The sequence below is a fragment of the Neomonachus schauinslandi genome, chromosome 9 (assembly GCF_002201575.2).
Source record: "Neomonachus schauinslandi chromosome 9, ASM220157v2, whole genome shotgun sequence".
NCBI lineage: Eukaryota > Metazoa > Chordata > Mammalia > Carnivora > Phocidae > Neomonachus > Neomonachus schauinslandi.
Genome location: NC_058411.1, coordinates 101985047 through 102009109, shown reverse-complemented (window position 1 = coordinate 102009109; position 24063 = coordinate 101985047). Strand labels below are relative to the sequence as shown.

Sequence of the window (24063 nt, the reverse complement as noted above, 5' to 3'; positions counted from 1 at the left end):
TTCTCAGGTTCTTAGGAAGAGGATGGGCAGCTAAAAAACCGTGGTGATAGGAGCGAGAACGGGAAGCAGAGGACGAACCTAGGTGAAGAAGCACGTCAGACAAGTGGCTCAGAGCGAGTGGGCCGGGCGGCCCCCGGGTGGCAGGGGCAGGAGGAGCTCCCGGTGCGCACGTGTCTTGTGAGTGTGGCCGCTGCAGGGCTGGGGCCAGCCTGCGAAGACCGAAAGGACGAGGAAAGCCGGGTTGCTGTGCTCTATCCCTCTGGGTCCTGGGGAAGGAGGGCACGTGTGTGCATGCGTGCACACACACACACAAGCACACACGCATGCCCGCATCCACATTCATGTGCGTAGCTACATTCTTCGGTGCATCTACACTCACACACACTCGCACTCCAATGCCCTTGCCGGTGAACTGGAGCGGGCCTCTCACTTACGGCCTGTGCCTCACGGCTTGGAGAGGCGCTCGGGTGAGATCTTTTTTTTTTTAAAGATTTTATTTATTTATTTAACAGAGAGAGACACAGCGAGAGAGGGAACACAAGCAGGGGGAGTGGGAGAGGGAGAAGCAGGCTTCCCGCCGAGCAGGGAGCCCGATGCGGGGCTCCATCCCAGGACCCTGGGATCATGACCTGGGCCGAAGGCAGACGCTTAACCATCTGAGCCACCCCGCCCCGCTCGGGTGAGATCTTAAAGTGACTCCTCGGTGCTTCCTTCTGGCAGCTCCCCAAGGGTCTCCCCGGCTCCTGACAAACCTTTGGGTGTGATGCTTCCACTTGTGCACCAGCAAGGATGACGCCGGGAATGTGCCATCAGTGAGTGAGACTGAGTGTGCAAGTCACACTGAGTGTGCAAAGCTGCTTGGTCAGAAAACTCGTTCCACCTCGGAGAAGAATGAAGTGCAGGAGCCTGGCATTCTCCGCACGTAACTCCCACGAAGCACAGATAGTTCTTCCACTAACAGCTGAGCGCTTACTTCGCGGAGAAGATTACCTTGTCCAGTTATCACTGGAGAAGTTCTTCCCTCAATGGTGTTTTTTTGTTTTGTTTTTTTTAGCATAAGCCTGCTGCAGGCAGTGCTCCAGGGCCTCTGCAGGGCCCGGGGGTAAGCGAGGAGCCATTTCCAGCCTCAAGGAGAGTTGTCCAGAAAGAGGATGTAGCCCCCCGGGAGCTGCTCAGGCAGATGCACAGACCCCAGCCCGGGGAAGATGCTCGGGAAACATTTGTTGAGTGAACGAGGAATGAATGGTTTATTTCTCTGTTTATTTTTGGCTCTGGGAGTCAGGGAAGGCACCAGGGAGAGGGTAACACTTGATCTGGGATGATAGGGTTTCAGAGGTGAAAGCAGGCTGAAATGCAACGCCACATGACCATGCATAGCTCATTCGAAGTAAAAGGAGACCCTGGATTTGTTTTCCGGTGAGGTGAAGGGGAGAACTTGCTCTAAAAGTTTGGCAAACAGCCCGCAAGAGAAAAAGGAAGCACTGAGACAATTTAGCTCAGGAGGGCCTGGGGCCCAGCATGTCTTGGGAGCCTATCACTTCTAGATGGCAATCTTATGCCACCACGTTCATTCCTCACAATGGGAATGGGAGGTGGGGGCTGCCACTTTCATTGTGTGAGTGAAGCTCGGGGACTCTGGGAGATATGCCCGAGGTCACACAGCTTGGTGCGTGGCCGGATGGCTCCAGAGCCCTTTTGCACTTCACGCCTCTCGGGAGAGGAGATAGGAGGAAGTAGCCTGGATGAAGTTCTTCAGGTGTGAGAGACCCATGAAAACACCACTAAAAAAGGAAAACTGAGGGAGTAGCTTTGCATAACAGCAAGACGGCGATAGGTCAGCTATCAGAAAGCACTTCCTCCTTGTGAAAGCTGGTAAGTGAAGAATTGAGTCAACATCAGGTCCATGGTTCGAGGACAGTCATCCTTTGCTTTAGTTCAGCTTCCCCCCCAGGGTGACTGCAGAAAGTTTGAGTCTTTTATCAGATCCCTTTTCTTCCTTATTTCCAGACTCCCCAGGGAATACTGACCAGGTCACAGATGCCTCCATCACTGCTCTTCCCCTCCAGCTCTGGACAGTCAGCCAGGGCTTCCCCGCGGGTCGCCGCTCACCAGCCTCTAACTGCGGCTGCTGTCCAGGCTCCGTGCCCGCTAAAGCGCACTGGGAGCTGCCTCGGTGGCCGGGGCCAGAGGCCCGCCTTGCTGCCTCCGGGCGCCGTGACTTTGGGCTTATCATCCAACCCCTGTGGCCCTGTCACCTCCTCTATTAAATGAGAGGATGCTACCCATATCATAGGGCCCTTATGCAGATTAATTAATACACATTAAGCATATAGAATGAGGGTTGGCAAACTCTGCCCCATGGGCCAAAGGCAGCCCACCACCTGTTTTTTTTTTAAGATTTTATTTATTTGACAGAAAGAGCGAGCACAAGCAGGGGGAGCGGCAGGCAGAGGGAGAGGCAGGCTCCCCGCTGAGCAAGGAGCCCGATGCCGGACTTGATCCCAGGACCCTGGGATCATGACCTGAGCCGAAGGCAGACGCTTAACCGACTGAGCCAAATAGGTGCCCCCTACCACCTGTTTTTGTAGATAAAATTTTCTTGGCACGCAGCTGTACTCACCCATTTACACAGTCCCTAGGAGGCTGTGGTGAACTGAGGCAGGACTGGGTAGTAGTGACAGAAACTGTACAGCCTGCAAATCCTAAAATATTGGCGATCTGGCCGCCTGCCAGAAAATGGTAGCCAAGCTCTGATATACAATGATGCCTGGCACATAGTGAGCGCTCATTACATGGTAGCTTAAAAAACCAAAAAAACTCATTAGGCCTTGGAATTTAACAACAACAACAACAACAAAATGGTTCAGGTCCTGGGATGACACAAGGCAACTACAGTCTAAAAGGAAAATCCTAGACCAGATCTCTCTGCCCACAGTACTCCCTGAGGGCAACGATCATCCCTTTCCCATGGGTCCCCACCAGCACGTAGGCACCAGTCTTGCTCTTTTGGCCTGGAGTCCTCCTGACTATGTTCCCTCTTCCCTGTCTCCAGGCCTCTATTCCTCTTTCTGGCCCCAGGATGATTCACAGTGAAAGCACCCAATCCTTTTAAGAAACACCTCCTCCACACTGTATGATCTGGTCCTTCCTACACATGGCCCAGACAAGGCAGGCACGATGGTCTAGTCCCGGCCTCCTCAGCCTCTGCACTACGAACATTCTGGGCAGGATAATTCTTTGTTGTGGGGGGCTGTCCTGTGCACTGTAGGATATTTGGCCACATCTCTAGCCTCTGCCCACTAGACGCCAGGACCAGCTGCCAACAAGGACTCCAAAATGTCCCTAGACATTGCCAAATGGCCCCTGAGGGGTAAAATCACTCCCGCTGAGAAGACTGACTTAAAGTTTGAAATAATCACAAGTGGGACAACATTCCTGTCCAGGACACCTAAATTCATATTTAGAAAAAGAGTATTCTTTGCACAGAGGCAGACCTGTTAAAGATGTACCTAGTTTGGGGCGCCTGGGTGGCTCAGTCGTTAAGCGTCTGCCTTCGGCTCAGGTCATGATCCCAGGGTCCTGGGATCGAGTCCCACATCGGGCTCCCTGCTCTGTGGGAAGCCTGCTTCTCCCTCTCCCACTCCCCCTGCTTGTGTTCCTGCTCTCGCTATCTCTCTCTCTGTCAAATAAATAAATAAAAATTAAAAAAAAAAAAAAAAAAAAAAAAGATGTACCTAGTTTGTATCATTGGATCACTAAACAGAACGCTTAGCATCCCAGCCCGAAGCACCAGCATTTGGATGGCCTCAGCTGGGGCTCCGGTTTCACAGAAACACCGGGTGGTGCCCTGCCTCATGCCCGGGTAGCTGAGAAGGCTGGTCCAAGTGCTCCATCCTACAACATGGGGAGGGCCTCCCCGTGAACACGTTTCTAGTTCCTCCCCCAGAATCTGGAAGGTGCTTACGAACCCCGTACCTGCCCCACCCCTTGTCCCAGGCCAGTTTTCCAGCTTCATCGGTTTGTACATCTGACTCGACCTCAAGTGATAGGAAGAAATGGCTGGCCGCTTTAAAAGAAGAGTTTATTCACCGATTCACTTACGCTTTTGACCCGTCCTTAAGGATTCCTTTGTGGGCCGGTCCTGGGATTAGAGAGACAAGCATGACGCAGCCCTTGCCTTCAACGAATTGACAGCCGAGGGGCCAGCAGACATGCAAGCCGGCAATTACTGTGGAGCAAATTAAGAGCTGGGACACTGGGCACTGGTGCTGTGGACACCGAGGGAGCACAAAAGGCCTCAGTCTGGGGGCGAGAGTGGCTGTCAGGCCTGCCCGAGGAGCTGATTCTTGAAAGACAAAGGAGCAAAGCAGGGGGAGCGCGTGAATGTTTCTGTGCATGGGTGGGGTGCCGTTTGGGGCTGCGGATGGCTTTCCGTGGCGGACCACAGAGGTCCAGAAAGCAGGTGACAGCGTGTGGCGCAGTGAGAGAGCATCAGGTTGCAGCCCCCTCATGCTGGAGGAGTGGTGATGGGAGACTGCTCTCGCTGGGTCTCTGGTGTTTCAGCAAGTCTCTGGGCAGAGGGGCTGATGGCTTTGGTTCCAGACTATCATTTCAAGGATGTTTATGTAGCAAATCGTTTTATAAACTAGAGATAGTGTCTCCCTCTAGGGGCAGGGAGCAGATTTGTTTGCTATCCTGTAAGATAAAGACAGTGTCTCCCTGGGGGGCGGGGGGGGGGTACAGTTGGGCAGGTTTGCCCACTGCCCCTCTAGAAGATTGGGGTTTCCTAAAAGTGGAGTTGCTTGGCCGTGATGCTGAGTGGTTGGCACGGGCAGGTGTCACCTGGCCCTCATTGTGGCGCCCTGTGGAACCGGGGCTTGGGAAACAGGCACAAACGTCGCGATGCTCCTGCTGTGAGTATTAAACTGTCCTTGGTCTCGGACTCAGGAGTCTCGTGTCTTTGCAGTGAAGCTGTGACAGCCTAACTGGTGAGTTTGGGAGAAATTTTAGCTGCCCCCCCCCCCCGAAAACTGACCTCAGATTTTTGACAGGTGGCAGTGGGGAAAGCAAAAGCTGGAGAAGGGGGTGGGATCACGAGGGTCTTGAGGGCTGCACTAGAGACCTTGGGATTAATCCTACAGCCTTGAGGAGCCACTGAAGACTGGTAGCAAAGTCATGTGCGGCTGCGGTGTGCATCAGTGTGGAGAGGGGAGGGCTGTGGGGTAAGCCTGGAGAAACAAGGCCAGTGGGGGGCACAGATATGCAGCTGCAGGGCTGAACAAAGGCTGTGCCAGTGGGGACATAGCAGGGCCAAGTTTTAAAGAAACTTCATGAGATCCCTGATAGCACTTTTTCTGAGGCAGGAGTCAATCCAGATAATTCGTTGCATGTTTTTGTGGTGTCTCTTTAGACCTTTCATGCCGTGACATTTCTGAAGCATATAGACTGGATATCTTCTAGAAGGTCCCTCAGTTTGGGTTTGTCCAAGGGTTTCTCATGAGGTTCAGGTTGTGGGTTTTGGCTTGAATCCTGCAGAAGTAATGTGTCCCTGACTGTGCATTTCATCAAGAGGCACTCGATGTCATCGTTGGTGAGCATTTTGATCACTTGGTTAAGATAATGCCTGATAGCTTTCTCCATTTTAATGTTGCCATTTTCCCCTTTTATAAATCATACATAATCTGTGGGAAGATCCTTTGAGCCTGGGTGTACAAAATGTGAGTATCGATTTTATACTAGATAACAGTATTGTATTAATTGTTAAACTTCCTGACTTGGATAGTTGTATTGTGATTATGGAAGGAAATGTCTTTGTTCTCAGGAGACAGACATCTAAGTATTTAAGTACAAGAGGGCTCGATGTCTGAAACTTTCTCTCAAAAGATAGCCCCAACTTACGAGTGTTCAACCTACCATTTTTCAATTTTAGAATGGTGTGAAAGTGATACACATTCAGTAGAAACTCTACTTGGAATTGTGAGTTTGGGTCTTTTCCTTGGCTAGCGATACCCAGTGTGATCCTCTGTGGTGACACTGGGTGGGGGCAGCGGCCCCAGCTCCCAGGCAGCCACCCCATCACGAGGATAAATAGCTGATACACTTACAACCATTCTGTACCCAGACAACCACTCTGTTTTTCACTTACAGTGCAGTACTCAACAGTTTACATGAGATATTCAACAGGCTTTGTGTTAGATGATTTCGCCCAATTGTAGGCTAGTATCAGCATGCTTAAGGTAGGCTAGGCTAAGCTGTGATGTTCGGTAGGTTAGGTGCATTTTCAAATTACAGGATATTTTCAATTTACAATGGGTTTATTGGGACATAATCCCATCACAGGCTGAGGAAGAACTGTAATAACAATAATGTGTGTATATATAGAGAGAGTAATAAAGCAGGTGTGGCAAATGTTAACAGCTAGTGATTTTAGGTGAAGAGTATATGGGAATGGATTGTGCTATTCTTCTAAATTTTCTGTACATTTAAAATTTTTCAGAATAAAAAGCTTTTTAAAAAGGCACGTAAAAGTAAAATCATTATTTCCCTGTGCCTAGCAATGGGACCAAAGGAGAGGATGGGAAGAAGTAAATTGTGATTCTAGGTTTTGGTGCAGTGAATGGTACCATCAGTTGAGACAGAGAACCTTGAAGGAAGTGAGAGAAGTTTTGGAAGGAGGATGTTCAGAGAGGAAAAGATGGCAAGTTTGGTTATTCTTTTTTAATTGTTTGTCTGTCTGCCACTCTCTCCAGCCATGTCTGGTTTTAGGAAGCCATGGGCATCCAGTAGGGGTGTCCAGTAGGCAGCTGGCCTGGAGCTCAGGAGGAAACTGGGCAGGGCAGAGGTGGTGTTGAAACCATAGGAGGGGAGAGGCTCAGCCCAGGGGCCTGTGCGAGAAAAAAGAAAGAGCCAAGGACAAAACCGTGGGACAGCTGACATTAAGGGGCAGGGAGCAACAGATAGTGCAAGAGGAAAGATTTCAGAAACGGGGTGGTGGGGGACACTGGGGCCAAGGGCTGCAAGAAAAACCAGGACTGAAGAGTCTATTTGAATTCAGTGGGATGTTGGCCTCAAGTCAGAGTCACAGAGCAGTGAGTCTGAATGGGAAGTGAAGATGCACAAGCCAGCAGCTTAGACAATTCTTGGAAGATGGTTGGCTGCAAAACAGAGGTGAGAGATCACAGTGAAAGTGAAAAGGGTAGGTACTGGTTCTAACAGACATCAAAAGTCCACAACTCAATACCTTGCGGGGGTCACTTTCAGCTTGGATATCCAGCACTGTCCCTGACCTACTGTCTAACCCCGAATGCAGTCACAGTTGGTCACCCCCAGCCTCACACTTTTAACAAAGATGAGTGGTGGGGGTGTGTGTGGGGGGGAGATGAGCAGCCTCTGTCAGCTAGAGGGGACAGCTGTACCAACGATTCAAAGCGCCTGAGACGTTTTCAGACCTCCCGTTGCCAGGGAAAGAGCCTGGCTCAGAGGCAGCCTCTGCCCCCGTCATTTGCTCTCCCACCAACTTGCTTCCGGTGCCAGGAAACATTGCTACACCATCTTGTATGGAATACGCCTCTGTTAGCATTACTGGGTGAAGCTTCCCCTTTTCATTCGGGAGCTTGTTACAAATAATAGCCTCGTTGACCCCTCGACCCATGTTTCCAGGAAACCAGGCTGAGTCTTCTCCATATTGTCTTCACACTGGCTTTAGTCACAGAGTTTTTTTTTTTTTTTTTTTTTTAAGGTTTTATTTATTTGAGAGAGAGAGAGAGAGAGAGCGCACGTGATGGATGGGCAGGGGCAGAGGGAGAAGCAGGCTTCCCGCCGAGCAGGGAGCCTGATGTGGGGCTCGATCCCAGGACCCTGAGATCACGACCCGAGCTGAAGGCAGACGCTTAACTGACTGAGCCACCCAGGCGCCCCACAGTCACAGCCTCTTCTAAAACCCACACGGGTGAAACACTGCTGCTTGATTCCAGTCAACAGCTATTTTACAGACCAGAGGTGCAATTGAACCAGAGTCAAATATTTAAACTGCAGTAAAAAGCAATGATATGAACGGATAAATGAATGGTGCTATGTCCGTACAAGGGGATATGATTCGGCCATAAAAAGGAAGTATGGATGAACCATGAAAACATTGCACTATGTGAAAGATGCCGGACACAAAAGCCACATATCGATTCGCTGACATGAAGTGTACAGAGCATGCACATCCATAGAGACAGAGAGCGGATGAGTGGTTACCGGGGGTTGAGGGAAGGAGGGGAATGGGGACTGAGGATGGGGTTTCCCTGTGGGGTGGTGAAAATGTTCTGGAGCTGAAGAGTGATGATGGTTGCCCACCACTGTGAACATACCAAATGTCACTAATGATAAATTTATATTATATATATTTTACCACAAGAAAACATTAATTAAAAATTAAAAAAGCAATCTTACCCTGGTGAGGGAGGGTAAAAGCCCCGGCTCCGACGTCAAGGCCTTTGATCTGAGGAGGGCTTTTCATCAGCTCTTCTCGACTTTGGCTGCACATTAGAATCACCTGGGCAGCTTTTCGAAGCTTCCTGTGTGTGGACCCCACCCAAGACCAATTAAGCAGATCTCAGGGGCTGGGGCCAGGGGCAAACTTTTTTTTTTTTATTCTTATGTTAATCCCCATACATTACATCATTAGTTTTAGATGAAGTGTTCCATGATTCATTGTTTGTGCATAACACCCAGTGCTCCATGCAGAATGTGCCCTCCTCAATACCCACCACCAGGCTAACCCATCCTCTCACCCCCCTCCCCTCTAGAACCCTCAGTTTGTTTTTCAGAGTCCATCGTCTCTCATGGTTCGTCTACCCCTCCGATTTCCCCCGCTTCATTCTTCCCCTCCCGCTACCTTCTTCTTCTTCTTTTTTTTTTTTTCCTTAACATATATTGCATTATTTGTTTCAGAGGTACAGATCTGAGATTCAACAGTCTTGCACAATTCACAGCGCTTACAGGGGCAAACTTTTAAGAGCCCTCAGAGATGCCAGAGTAGGTCCAGGGTTAAGGAATACGGCTCTAGGGTTCTCAAAGTGTGGTCCCCAGACAGGCAGCATCAGCACACCTGGGAACTTGGTAGAAATGCAGATTCTGAGGCTCCACTCAAAACCTGCTGAATCAGAAGCTGTGGGGGCGGGGCTCGGCAATCTGTGTTTAACAAGCCCTCCAGGGGATTCTGATGCTCACTCATGTTTGACAACTGCTCTGAGGTTAGACTTGAGAAGAAATTACAGATAGCTTTCCTCAACCAGTGAGGGTTTACTGAGCATCTGCCATAATTTTCGTTCTGTGACAGGTGACAGGTGTGCAAATATAGAGACCTACCTCAGCTCCCCTTAAACATCTACGAGGTGGGATTCTAGGAAAAGAAATTGTACATCAAAATGAGATGAGTCTTTTTATGGACAAATTGTATTCCATTGCATGTCTATATAACATTTTGTTTATCTGTTCATGTGTTGATGAATAGACTTGGAGTATTTCCACCCTTTGGCAACTGGGGATAATGCTGCCATGAACATTGGTGTCCAAGTATCCGTTTGAGTCCCTGGTTTCACTTCTTTTGAGTATATTCCTAGGAATAGAATTGCTGATCATATGGTAATTCTAACTTTTTAAGGAGCCACCACACTGTTTTCCGTATCGGCTGCACCATTTCACATTCCCCCTAGCGATGTACGCTTGGGGTGACGGAAACAGATCTGGAAATGGATAGTGGTGATGGCTGCTCAGCGGTGTGAATGTACTTAATGGCACAAATTCACTAAAAAATTGTTAAAATGGTAAACTTTATGTTATGTATATTTTGCCACAATAAAAAAAAATTTTTAAATGAGCCATAAAACCAGATTGAGAAAAGGAAATTATGTTCCTAATAGTCAACATTGAATAATTACCACAAACACCATTATTGTTTCCAGAATTATCCATCTGCTAGTACATTCAAAAGATGATGTCTGCAGCCTTTTCTATTCAGAGATGCTTGAGCATGGAGAAAGAGTATTTTTAATATTCTTTTTAAGGAGGGTGGAGCAGGACATCTGGTTTGACTGCAGACTTCACATTTTTACACCATGATTCGTTTGTGAATGAGCCAAGGAAGACCGAAGGGAAGAGCGTGGGCTGAGCTCTGACCAGGGACCGGGGCCTGCCAGGTTTTGCTACTGGACTGAGGCTATTCCTGCTGTAGCAACTTGTTTCACTTACTGGTTTGTCGCTGTTGTTGCTCAAGAACCATTTGTTGGCCACTTGAGTTTGCCAAGCTCTGGGGTAGGAGGCAGGGACCTAAGAGCGAGAGAGGCAAGCTGAAAGCCAAGTGCAGTGTCCTCAGCCTCCAGGAACAGCGGCATCACCTGTGGGCTTGGTGACAGCCACTGGGCACCCCCCGGTGTGCGTGATTCAGGAGGCATGGGGTGGGGCCAAGAATCTGCGTTTCTAACCAGTTCTTAGGTGACCATGATTGGTGGTGGTGATGATGATGATAATGCTTGCCTAGGGACTACACTTTGGGAACCGCTGGTCTACTGGGGTAGAAAGATATAGAATATTATTTTGATAAGTGTAGGTGTTGCTAGGAAAAGAGAAATGCCAGGGGCTCTAGAGGAGCACAGAGAAGGGGGAAAGAGTCCCCTCTCACTCACAACCCCAGCATTACTGTTTTTATCTGCTGGGGCAGGTTTCGATCTGACTTTGTGTGCCTGTAGATAGGGCAAGTGAAGGAGAAGGGCTGCTGAGGGCTAGCAGAGAGCTGAGCTGCTGGCCAGTCTTAAAGCTCACCTCTCCTCCGCCCCCCAACCCCATGGCTAAACCGGAAATGATGCCCAAGCCCCAGTGTCAGCCCCTCCTCTCAAGCTGGCCCAAACACGAATTGAAATAACAAAGAGGAGAGTTTGACAGAAAGTATAGATGAAGTCACCTTCAGAAGACTTTCCCCTTTGTATTAACCTATAACATAAAATCCAAGGCAATCCTGCTTTAAGCTTTGTAAATAACAAGTAACCCGGACTCTCTAGCCCTCGCTCACTGCCCTGTCTCTGACTCATTTGTAACGTTAACAAAGGAAAATGCCAGTTTGATTCCCTGGCCTCCACTTGTTTATAATAAAGTCATAAGACCTCATCTATCAATCATTAACCCACAACCGGCTAGCCTCCTTTCCTTCTGGGCAGGATCCTGGTCTTTATGGCCATGCCTCTCCACTTGACCGGCAGGAAAACAGGCAGAATTGGCAGAATGTGGCCTCCTGCAGGGGGGCCAGAACCCAGCCAGCTGGACTCTGTGGGAACTCCATACTACCGATAGGCTGAACGCCCCGCCCCACCCCCGCCCCCCCCCCCCCCGCCCCCCGCCCCCGGACTTCTGTGAGAAGCTGTATGTCTTTTAATCAACTTCGGAAGGGAACTGCAGGAGCTATGAAGTATATATTAAACTTTAAATGTGGCTTTCACATCCCAACATCCTGAGGATGTGTGGATTCAAGATGGATTTAGAGGGGGCCCGAAGGCTGCCTTCCCCCACTGAATGGGGTCCTGTGGCTTAGCCATGTTTTGGGTGGCTCTAGGCACAGGCCCATGGCTGATGGCCCTCAGGGAAAGGTAGGTACCAGCCCCGTGAAAGGGGGACCTTTCTAACAGACAGAGGAGTGTACATGAGCAGATGATGCCGCATGATTCTCAGCCTAGTGGTAGGATGATGCCCGGCTTGGGAAAGGGGAAGCCAGATGAATCCTAGGTTCTTTCTGAGTTGATTCATCACATGCATATAAAATATATAAGCTCTCTGCTGCAGCAAGCCCTCAGAACTTGCTGTGCCCTGTCTCTGGAATTCCATTCCTCTGGTTTTGCTCATGGTTGGCTCAGTCCCATTACTTAAATCTCAATTTTACTGGCGCCTCCTCTGAGAAGCCTTCTGGTAGCACCTGGTCCACAGTGATCCCTCCGTGTTCTCTATCCTCTTCCTCGCTTATTTCCTTCATAGCACTGATTGCAGACTGGAATTTTTTAAATTTATGTATTGGTTTGCTTCTTTGCAATTTATTGTCTGTCTCTTCCACTGGAATGTAAGCTCCATGAGGACAGAGACCAGATCTGTTCTGTTCCCTAGCACATCTTTGGCGCCTAATACAGTGTCTGACACATGGTAGGCCCATTTTTGAAGAAATGAGTGAATTAACTTCCAAATTAAGCAGCATTCCAAGGAAGAGTATTTAGTCAACATTTGAATATGCATTTCATTAAATGTGTATTCAAATTTGGTACACAATCTGTGATCACTTCCATTTAAATATACATGCCAGGACGTGGTCCATTTTTATTATATACTCAGATCCCCTTAGAAACCAAACTTTGGAGGACGGAGCAAAAGCTTTTTTTTTTTTTTTTTTAAAGATTTTATTTATTTGACAGAGAGAGACACAGCGAGAGAGGGAACACAAGCAGGGGGAGTGGGAGAGGGAGAAGCAGGCTTCCCGCCGAGCAGGGAGCCCGATGCGGGGCTCCATCCCAGGACCCTGGGATCATGACCTGAGCCCAAGGCAGACGCTTAACGACTGAGCCACCCAGGCGCCCCGAGCAAAAGCTTTTATTGGACTGAAACTTTGACTATTGATCGAAGAAAAAGGTGTGTCAACATCCAGAATATGTCAACCTTGCCATGAGAGTTTTATCTGCTGGGGCAAGTTTTGATCTGACCTTGTGTTTTGGTAGCCGCTCCAAAGAGACATGCCCTGGAGCCCAGAGAGCTGTCTGCACAGACACTCACATAGACACAGGCAGGAGGCTACCTGGGAGAATACGACCACCAAGAGATGTCAGGGGCAGCAGTGGATCTGAGGGACTGACTTAGAAAGGACCAAAAAGACAAACCTCAAAACAGGGTAACCACGAATGCGCTTTTCTGTGTGTGTCCAGATTCATCAGATATAGTCCAAGTTACAAACAATATTTTTATTAAAATGTGTATTATTATTGAGCACATAAGATGTACAGTCAGTGAGAAAGAGTAACCAGTGAGAAACTAGCAGTTATTCTGTAGTTCTTGTCTTCTAAGGAGCTCTCGGTGCTTTTATTATTACAATGTATGTACCAGGTGTATAAGAAATTACTCAAGCCATAAAGTTTTTTACCTACTCCATACCATGTCTGCAAACAGGTTACAAAATAATAAAATGATCCTGCATTTACTTGCATAAATGGTTATTTGCCTGAGGCAGTAATAAGTCTGTAACTATATATGTACAGAGTAAACACACTCTGTACACTCTGAAATCGGGCACTTAGAGAGAAAGCTAGGAGCCATATTAACCAGTCACAATACATGTACCTTATTTGGACCCTGATTCCAATAAACCGTTCAGTGAGTTTATGAGACTACTGGGGAAACCAGAACACTCACTGGATATTTGATGACATTAAGAAATTACTGCCAACAGTTTTTAGATGTGAAAATAGTATTGTGGTTATTTTTAAAGACCCCTTATCTTTAGATAAGCATCCATAGATTTTCTTCAAAGTCATCCAGTGGAGGAGGGTAGACAAAACTAAACTAATTGTGGATAGATAGATGGGTACATGGGGTCACTATACGATACTCTTTACTTTTTTAATTTTTAATTTATTTTTATTATTTTTTTAGAGAGAGGGGAGGTGGGGCAGAGGGAGAGGGAGAAAGAGAATCTTAAGTAGGCTCCACGCTGGGCGTGGGCTCAATGGGGCTCGATCTTACCACCCTGAGATCATGACCTGAGCCGAAATCAAGAGTCAGACGCTCAACCGACTGAGCCACCCAGATGCCCCGATACTCTTTACTTCTGTACCTACTTTGAAATTTTCTGTAATTAAATTTTAAAACAAGACACAAAATGTATTGGGGTGCCTGGGTGGTTTAGTTCGTTAAGCATCTGCCTTCAGCTCAGGTCATGGTCTCAGGGTCCTGGGATCAAGCCCCACGCTGGGCTCCCCAGCAGGGAGTCTGCTTCTCCCTCTCCCTCCGCCCCTCCCCACTGTTAGTGCTCTATCTCTCTCAAATAAATAAAGTCTTTTTTTAAAAAAACCCCACAAGATGTAGTAAGAAAGTAGTGAAATATAAGTTCATTAAAAAAATCATACTGACTTTTTTAGGCTCATTGGTGCACTTTGGTTGCATACATTGTGGAATGCGGAAAACCAGATGGCTTGTCTTCCCATAGCCAGTCCTCTCTGATCAGCTTTGCAGGCCTGCTGAGTTCTCGGATTTCTGACTGGGTTTTTACTTCATGGGCTTCATTTCCAGGCAGGCTTCAGTGTTCTTGATCCATATGATGAACATTTATCGAGTGCCTCCTTCAGCCCGGAGTTAATTTCTACCTCAGCTGGCTGGACTCTCCCCAACCCACTGTCTTCTCAGGGCCACACTCCATCCATAGACTCCTCTTTCTCCTGGATCCAACCGTCCTTCTCTCTTCCCCTTTCCCTTCTGTATGGCAGTATGCTTAAGTCTCCCCATTAAGAACAAAACCCTTCTTGTTACCCTCACCTTCCTATAACCATGTGCATATGTGTACACACACTCTTCTCTCACCCCTTTATGGCTAGATTTCTGAAACGAGCTTAAGAAACGCTCCAAATCAATTTCTTAAGTGTTTCGTAAGGGCCGCTGTGTCAGACATGCGGGAGGGATGTGACAAAAAGCTGTAGTCTTCAAAAGGACTTTGAAATCCGCAGACAGAGTTCTAATCTGGAGCAGGTTGAGGTGCTGGTCCGGAGGCAGCAGTCATGCACGAGACTTAAACAAGCATTCCCATCACTGTACCACAGTGCGAACCCCCAGCATGTCGGGGGTCGGGGGCAGGGAGAAAGTACTGGAGTAGCTTTGGCAGGACTTGAGCTGGACTTTGAAGCGAGGACAAGATTTGGAAAGGTGAAGGGGAAAGAGGGCGGCGTTTTAAGCACATTTTTAGCATAAGAACGTTTGTGAAGGTCGAGTTCATAACTTGTTCTGAGGCTCGGGATGCCAGCCTGACCATGGGGGCCACTGAAGGCCTTGACAGGCTGAGGTGTTTCAGGCCATCAAAGATGGCTATGGCTCTGCTCTGCTTTGTTGGGTGGGGCGGGCACGCTTCGGAGACAGGGAGGTGCTACGTCTGGTTAAACTTGGTCACAACAAGAAAGGAGGCTGGCGGCGAACAGGAAAGGCTGAGGCAGGGACCCTGCAGTAAGCCTGTGCAGTGTGACATGATGAGGGCCAGTCCTGGGGTGGTAGAGGTGGTGGTGGTAACAGAAACGTGGGACTCCACGACCGACTGAGGGCAAAGGATGGACAGAGCCAACCTGGCTCTGAGATTCTGAGCCTTGGAAGAAGTGGGGCCAGTGGTTGTCTGATGAGGCATCCCACCATCAAATTGAGATCTAGGCCGTAACAGTCAACTAACTGCAATATATGGACCTTACTTGAATCCTGAAGCTTACAAATAAACCATTACAAAGTGATGAGATAATTAGAAAACTGAATTCTGATGAGATTTGATAACCTTAAGGAATTAATTGTTAACTTTTTAAGTGTGGTAATGGCATTGTGGCCCTTATGTTTTAGTGGCACATACTGAAGTATGTACAGATGAAAACGATTTGGGTTTCTTTCAGAATTATCCAGGGATAGGGGAGAGTGGGCGCGATATAGATGAGGCTGATCTGTTTTTGCCAATGGTTAGTTGTCGAAGCTGGGGGACATGGAGGTTCGTTTTGCTCTTCTCTCTGCTGTTGTATGTATTTGAAATTTTCCATGACAAAAATTCTGGTCCTTGGGTAATGCAGATCTTGTACCCTGGGCCTCATAACTCCCAATCGGAAATCACAAGAGGCATTTTGAGCTGGGCCATGTTAATCTCCTGTCACATTTCAAAACAGAAAAACATGAGCTGGAAAGAAATAATGCTTTGACTTTGTTTGGAAAAACAAACTGGGAGATACACATGATCTCCTTTATCAGGATCATGTGAGGAATCCAATTAACTGGAAAGGCAAAGTCAAAACTGAGAAAAGTGGAGTTTTTATGGTAGCTGGAAATAAATGCCTCTTTTGGAAGAGTTAGTCCCAAGTGAGGTTTCCTGGCACCAGGGCGCTTGGCATGAGTGTGGAAGCTGAGACCAAGTTGAAAAGCCACAGTCTGGGCTGCGGCTGCCTGCAAAAGGCCAGTGTTACTTCGGCGACAAGTCACACATCCCCCAGGCAGAGGCCAGGGGTGGGGGGCTGAAAGGGGTCTACTGACAACACCTCAATACTGGTTCCCTGGTGCCCACCCACATGGCACCGCACGCCCCTCGCACTCACAAGCCACAATTTTGGGAGGCTGCTCTGCCAAGGTCCCCAGCCATGCAGGAAGGGGACACTGGCCATCCCGTGCTGGTGGGGGGGGTCCTATGAACTGCTGTGAAGCCCTGTACTTGGCAGGCCATCTCGCAGGCCATCTCCCTCTCACTGAGTGCTCCCAAACAGAACACATCCTCATGCAGGTAAACTAGGAAGCTAGGAAGGTAAATTTTGAACCTGAGCAAGTGACCTGATTTTTCTTTTCTTTTTTGATGGGAAAAAAATGATACAGGGTGGTAGGGAAGCAAGGGGGATTAATAGAGGGGCACGCTTCCCTGGAGAGGAACAAGCACAAAATTAGCTTCAGAATGCAGCTCCGCAAACAGGTAAGGGCCTGCTCTGTGCCAGGCATTATGGGAGAGGCAGGGATGAACGTGACATGGCCCTTGCCTTCCTAAAGAGCATGGGAGAGGGAGGAAACAGGCATGCCCCAAATCTCCTGGATAAATACTAAAACAGGAGGGCATGGAGGTTCTGTGACCCAGGCAAGATAACTCTATAACTAAGCCAAGGTCTAATTAGGGCAAATCATTTAATCTCAATTCTTCATCTATAAAATGGTACAATTTTTGCCTTGCTGATCCTATAGAGTTGTAAGAATCAAAACTACTACAAATAATAATGATAAAGCAGGAGTAGAAAAAGCTTTTTAGACCCTGTTGCCTCTAAGGGGCTGTGGCTGGTGCTCAAAGACGAGCGGGGACGGCAGCTAACACTGCGGCAGGTTCCTGAAGCCAGGGGCTCGCCCGCCCCGGGAGCAGCAGTGCCCTTGTGCTCAGTCCAACAGCCGCTTCCCACCAGGCACCTTGTCACATGCCCAGGAGCTAGCTGCTTGGCATGAGCGGCTCTCTCCAACCCGTTCAAACTTGCCTGATACAGAGGGTGGAGGCGCTTAGTCCTAGTAATCTCCATGTATCTCAGAGCTGAGAGCCAGAACGGAACTTCCAGAACACAGTGTTCAATCCTCTCATTTGTATGAAGGGTAAAGGAGACTCAGGCAGGGAATGTGACTTGCTCAAGGTCACTCACTGAGGTGGTGGGATGGCTGGTGCTGATCTTGTTTTCTGGACTCTTCTCATCCAACATAGCTGCTTCTCTTTCTTTTTTTATTTTTTTTTTATTTATTTTTTTATTTTTTTTTAAAGATTTTATTTATTTATTTGACAGAGACAGCGAGAGCAGGAACACAAGCAGGGGGAGTGGGAGAGGGAGAAGCAGGCTTCCCGCTGAGCCGGGAGCCCGATGTGGGACTCGATCCCAGGACCCTGGGATCATGACCTGAGCCGAAGGCAGTCGCTTAACCAACTGAGCCACCCAGGCGCCCTGCTTCTCTTTCTGAAGAAGGTTTTGCCAACACTTCCTTGCCCCCAAATACCTAATCCAGTGTCAGTTCCAATAAAGAGTATTTAGTTCCAATAAAGAGTATTTAGGGCACAATGAAAAAGAAAAATTCCTCCTGATGACCTTTCCCAAGCTCTCTGTTCTTTGGGGTCTTTTATTCTTGGGGAAACTGTTTACCAAATGCCTGTTATGTGTGTGACCCTAATCACAACATGAGTTCACAGTGATCACAATGAGATGGTCCTGTCCCTAAAGAGTTCTTAGTTTAGTTAGCACTAGAATGCCCTCTTCATGAAACCTTTTGGAACCTCTGTTTTGGGAAGAGAAAGTCCTAACCCAGTTCCCTTTAGTCATGTGTCCAAGGAGAAATCATCATCTCATTGCTGTACCTCTTCACTTACGGGGTTTTTCCTTTTGTGCCTGGCCGGCAGCTTCTGCCACCATGGCCGTGGGTCCAAACGTCATTGGGAGCAACAAAAAGGCTGGCAGCCTTCACTCTAGAAGGCTTGCCACCCCAGAGCTGTGCCTCTTCCTGACCTGAGGGCTTGCATGATACCTCATGACTGCTCCATCTCTGCTTCCTGCTGTCCCTAAGGAATTTGGTTTTGTCCTCAGCTGAGTAATGCTCTTACCTTGGTGTCCTCTTGCTACCCTCTCCCTCTGCCATCTTGGTGTGGTTGAGTTGCTTTGAGTCCAGGGCTCTGAGGTCTTGAAGATTAAAATATAGCTCAGTGAAGACTCTGACATGCGCAAGTGAGAAAACTGGTGTCCAGTGAAAGGTTGGACAGGACATTTTGAAATCCCTTCAAGCTCTAACATTTCCAAGAAGGCATCCAAAGGTTAACAGCCTGAAAAATTAGTAGGGTTCTACCGTGTATGTCCAGACCTTGGATCAACTCCTCATAGCAAGTTTTTCTTCCAACTCTCCTTACTCTCAGATGAAGTCTCCTAGTTAGAGAACAAGGGGTAGGGAGCCGAGATTCTGAGGCCAGTGTACACACATCCACTCTTATGAAATAGTGCTGCTGTCTATGGACGGGTTCCCGGAAGAAGTGGTGTTCCTTTGCCCTCTGCTCCAGTTTCATTCCTGGTGCTGAAATACTGACGAATGGACCCCAGATGGCAAAGCTTGGGTCCTAACTCACAGAGAGCCCACAGAGCACCATGGTTCCACCCTAACGAGCCATGACATGCCAATTACTTGCTTTTCTGGGGAAACCTCCACCTGAAAATCCATTTAATTACCACGGGAGATAATCTTTTAAACACAGCTTTACATTCTTTAAAGATTTTTTTTCCCTGTGGGAGTAAGAAAGTTTATCTGAACGTGGGATTGCCATTTCCAGAGGAAGGACAATTACCCGGTAGTTAGCAAGAAGGCTGAGCCCTGGAGGATTTATTTTTTAAGTCTCTTCCTGCTCACTGGTAGTTTGGCATTAGTTTGTAGTATTGTCACACTCTCCCAGTATAAACTTTGCACTGAGCTCTGTGAGCATATAATTACTTGATATTTTTCAAGCATCCCTATCAGATTGGGTTTTGTATTTGCTCTAGATGTGGGTATCAAGAGTCAATGTCCTCAAGGGTTTCCTATTAGGAAGGTCATACCTCCACCAGCCCCAAAGACCTATCTGGAGCTGTGGTCAGTCCTACACCAATTTTTCCAGCCTGAAGTATCCCAAAGGATGCAAGTTTGGGCAAGCAGGGGCCCTGTTGTTGTGTTCAACCCGGCGGACCCGAGACCCTGAGTAATTCCTGCTCATAATAGGTGCTCCATAAACAGATGCAAAATTGCTGAAAATCAATAGGTCTTCACGTGGAGAGGATGTGTACTGTGTCAAAATACGAACAATGTAAAATTCAAACGGAGCTTGGTGGGCCTTAGTCCTTGGCATGGGGCTGCTCTAAGAGTCCTTCTTTCCCCACATCACTTTAAGAGCAAGTGAGCAGTAGGCTGAGATCTCTGGGTCTTGAAGAATATCCCTGTGGGGACGAAGAGGAGAAAAGGAGTGATTGTATTGAACACAGGATTAGAAAGTGAGGAAAGAACTTTTGTGGAAAACTGACTAAACTTTGGGCTTGAATCTCCCCTTCCAGGTCCCGATGGGGAGAAGAGCTGGTCCAAGAAGTACCCGTCATGTGGGGGTGTGCTGCAGTCCCCAATAGACCTGCACAGTGACATTCTCCAGTACGACGCCAGCCTTGTGCCCCTGGGGTTCCAAGGCTACAATGTTTCTGCCAACGAGCAGTTTATCCTGATCAACGATGGCCATTCAGGTGAGAGAGATACCTCTAAGATCTGCAAGGGGATGTCTGAGCATCCCTCAGCTCCTTGGCCTGCTCTCTTCCATCTGGCAGGGAGGGGGCTCCAGTGAAATACCCAGAAGGGGTGGGGGCAGGGTGTGGGGGAGAGCCCAGGGATGCCTGGACCACTCATTCAGGGGATGCTGGAGGCAGCTCTGCCGGGGCAGCACCTCTCAGAAGAAGCACATCTCTTGGGAAGGGGGAGGGTACAGGCCTGAGCCCGTTGGCCCCTTGGCTCAAATATTCCAGGAGCCACGTGATTCACTGTGGGGTCCCCCAGGCTTTGGAGTCAGACAAACCTGGACCTGAATCCTGGCTTCACTCCTTAGGAGTCATGACACTCTGAGTAAGAATATTAACCTCCTTGAGCTTTTGTCTGGAAAACAGGCATATTGATGGGTACCGTGAAGACTAGAGATTACATATGTTGGGATCTGTAATACAGTAGATGCTTCCATAAATAGTAATTTTTATTGTTATTGTTATATTATTCTACAGCTTGGCAGGTACTTCATTAACAGTTTTATCTTCCTAGCTGGGTGTGTAATACATGGGGATGTAAACCAAACAACCACCCGGTGGTCTAGTATTCGTGCTCCTGCCGTCCTTTTCCCAGGGGAGCCGAGAAGGTGCTGGTGCTGGTAGAATTGCTTTAGGGAAATGGGGCCGTTCTCAGAAGATCCCAGGTTTCTGACCCTCAGCCTGTGTCTCTCTGCTCGCTGTATCCACCTGCCTCCTATCTGGGCCCGGGCAGGTGTTGCCTCCCTAACTGCTCTCAGGCAGTGCTCAGTGAGCCAGGGCTCTGAAGGCTCCACTCCCCACAGTGAGGCTGAACCTGACCCCGGACATGCACCTCCAGGGCCTCGGGTCCCGCTACACGGCCACACAGCTGCACCTGCACTGGGGGAACCAGAACGACCCGCACGGCTCCGAGCACACTGTCGGAGGGAAGCACTTTGCCGCCGAGGTGAGTGGGGCCGCAGGGCTGGCAGAGGCTGCCTGGCGGTGGGTGGTCTGGCACCCTTCCACCTGGCTGGTGGACAAATAAGATCGGAGCACGAGCAAGGGCTGCCTTCAGGCTCCCCACCCCCATCCCTGGCGCTGTCGGCAGCACAGCAAGGTAGAGCCACGCCAGCCACCTGCAGCTCATCTGTGGTGTCCTGGTCCCCTTCTTCTCCTGAACATGCAGAGTTTGTCTCTCTGTCGTTTACTGAACAACGCTGCTCAGAAGGCAATGCTCCCGGGGGGGGGGGGGGGGCGCCCAGAGGGATGCACATGCTGCTTTTCTAGACATCGCCTCTCCGCTTGCACAGATCAAGATCGCACCAGCTTGTCTGGCCGACACAGGTCATCCCCGGCACATAATAACATCTTGACTACGGCATCTATGTACCCCAATACAACGGAGCCACCTATGGCCAAAGGCCAAAACCTATTAGAAGTGTGAGGTACAGCAGTCAATGAAAAAACAGTGGATGACCCTGGTTATAAGGGTTTGATCAGTGTTATAGAGCTTAGAGATCTCAAGATATCATCAGTTGGGGCAGCTTCTTACCCTAGACTTGAGTTGGGATCTGAGGATCTGAGAATGTGCTTCAGGAAGCCCACTCTATATAATATTTTGTGCGTATCCCACTGCTGACTCATACTGGGCTAATTGCTCCCCCAAACTTCTCAGTCTTTCTTCACATGCTTGGAACCTTGGGACCCAGGGTTACTCTTCTACTTGGCCACAAGCCGAGGGATGACTGGCATTACAATACACAGGACATCAGGGCAGTGAGAGACTCGATGAGGACAGTTTGGGATGTCAGCACAGCACTGTGTTATGTCGCTCTGAGGCACTAACCGAAAAGGCCACAAGAAACCAGGAGGAGTGAAGCATTGTGCCTGCCCCACAGGTGTGCGGGGGGGACATGGGGGTGCTCGAGTTGCTCCATTTCAGAGCTCCCATGGGATAGAACTTGGGGGTGTGGTTCTGAACATTTACAGGGCAATAAATACAAGGAGATAAATGCTACTGATCAGCCAGGTAAATAATGACATGACCATTCTCCTCTCTTCTTAACTGCTAAACTGCTTAATGTCTCAGGCTAATTACAGGTCAAGTTACAAGTGTGGAGGGGCTATAATTCTGGCCCAATAGGATGGCACTCTTGGAGGTGCACGTACTTCAAACCAGGCCCATCTCTGAACCTCCAGGACTGCAATTTCTCTCAGGCTAATTGCAATGTGGAGGCTTCTACTTACCCAGGGGGAATAAAGAAGGAGCTAGGGTGTAGGCTGGGAGAGTTTGAGCATTTAAAAATATTTCTAGTTATTCTGTTTTCTGCTCTTAAGCCACAGCGTCACCAAGGGCCTGGTGAAGATGGAGCGTACATGTCTATAATAGTGAAAATATATCAAGGTGGCCCAAAAGTGGCAGATTCTCTATGGAGGGTCCTTGAAAATGTAGCAGTTCTTCTGGATTGAGTCCTATAAAGAAGCCTCTCTTAAACTCAGCAGGGAATTCTCCTCTGTCTGTATTAGTCTTCACCTCCTCTTGATTTAATCTGAACACAGTAAGAAAAGTGGTGCAACAGACCACGAGCTCAAAGGGCAGGTATAATAAGAACTAAGGATCTAGGACCTTCAGGGGTTTTACCATAAAGAAGTCTCCATTTCTCAAAGCTGGGCCAAGCTAACACGGTATAAGGCAACGCAACAGGCTATATCCTTCACACGGAAAGATGGTGAAATAGGAACTCCTAAGAAATCTTTAATAGATGACTACTTAAAAGAAGAAATAATTTTGTATAGTTTTTAAAAATTAGAAAGGGTCACTTGAAATGTGAGGAACATTGAGCTGTATTCAATAAAATATGCTTGAATTCTATTTACAACCACGTAAGACAGAAAAAGAGATGAAGAAAAGGAAGAGAGAAAATCTCAATGTGTTATAGTCCCAAGAGGAAAAGAATCAACAAAAATGTGTATCATGTATATAGACCTATCTACTAATATTTTTTGGAGGACAGGTGATACCATCTTTTGGATTAAAAATTAGGTTAAACATTGTCAGAATTTGATTTGTCATAACAATGTCTTAATACTTAGACTTTTTAAATCCAAGATTTCTCAGCAAGTTCTCTTTTCTTCACTTTAATAATGACAAGTAATTCCTGCTTTGAAAAAAAATGAGCTTAGAATTTTATTTTGTAAAGGTAAGAATCTACATTCAGGGAGCAACATTCTTGTTTTCTGTTATCTTAAAATATGGCTGATTAAATCTGTACAAGAGCCATGCTGTAATTTTTTCCCACCTGAGGGATAAATACGTGTCCTACTGTGGATACAGTTGCAATTAAGTTACCACTGGAGGTTTCCTGCCTCAGCCCCTACTACTTCATTTCAAAGGCAGAGTGGCCCAGCTGAGGCTGGACAAGCTACAATGAAGCCATTTTCCCCTAGGCTCCAGAATAAGTAGACAAAATCAGAGCGGGGCGCCTGGGTGGCTCAGTCAGTTGGAAGTCTGACTCTTGCTTTCGGCTCAGGTCATGACCTCAGGGTCGTGAGATTGAGCCTTGCATCTGGCTCTGCGCTGGGCATGGAGCCTGCTTAAGATTCTCTCTTTCCCTCACCCTCTCCCTTTGCCCCTCCCCCCACTCTCTCCCTCTTTAAAAAAAAAAAAATAAGGGGCGCCTGGGTGGCTCAGTCGTTAGGCGTCTGCCTTCGGCTCAGGTCATGATCCCAGGGTCCTGGGATCGAGCCCCACATCAGGCTCCCTGCTCCGCGGGAAGCCTGCTTCTCCCTCTCCCACTCCCCCTGCTTGTGTTCCCTCTCTCGCTGTGTCTGTCTCTGTCAAATAAATAAATAAAATCTTTAAAAAAAAAAAGATTCTCTCTTCCCGTCTCCCTTTGCCGCCCCCTCCCATCTTTCTCCGGCTCTAAAAAAAAAGAGAGAGAGAGAAAAGAAACAAAGGAAGGAAGGGGGAGAGAGAGAGAGAGAGAGAGAGAAAGAGAAAGAAAGAAAGAAAGAAAGAAAGAAAGAAAGAAAGAAAGAAAGA

The 24063-nt window shown here is 48.1% G+C and overlaps 1 protein-coding gene across 8 annotated transcripts in view; it reads left to right on the top strand.

Moving 5' to 3' along the window:
- The window catches only part of CA12 (carbonic anhydrase 12), a 57472-nt gene that overhangs the window by 15639 nt on the left and 17770 nt on the right, over positions 1-24063 (top strand). For 7 of the 8 annotated variants that reach the window (XM_021693952.1, XM_021693951.1, XM_021693950.1 and 4 more), the window contains 2 exons: positions 19812-19991; positions 20843-20985. In XM_021693952.1, the coding sequence (XP_021549627.1) occupies positions 19812-19991; positions 20843-20985 (323 nt within the window). The remainder of the gene's footprint in view (positions 1-19811; positions 19992-20842; positions 20986-24063) is intronic. The other variant, XM_044918159.1, reaches the window with a different exon arrangement.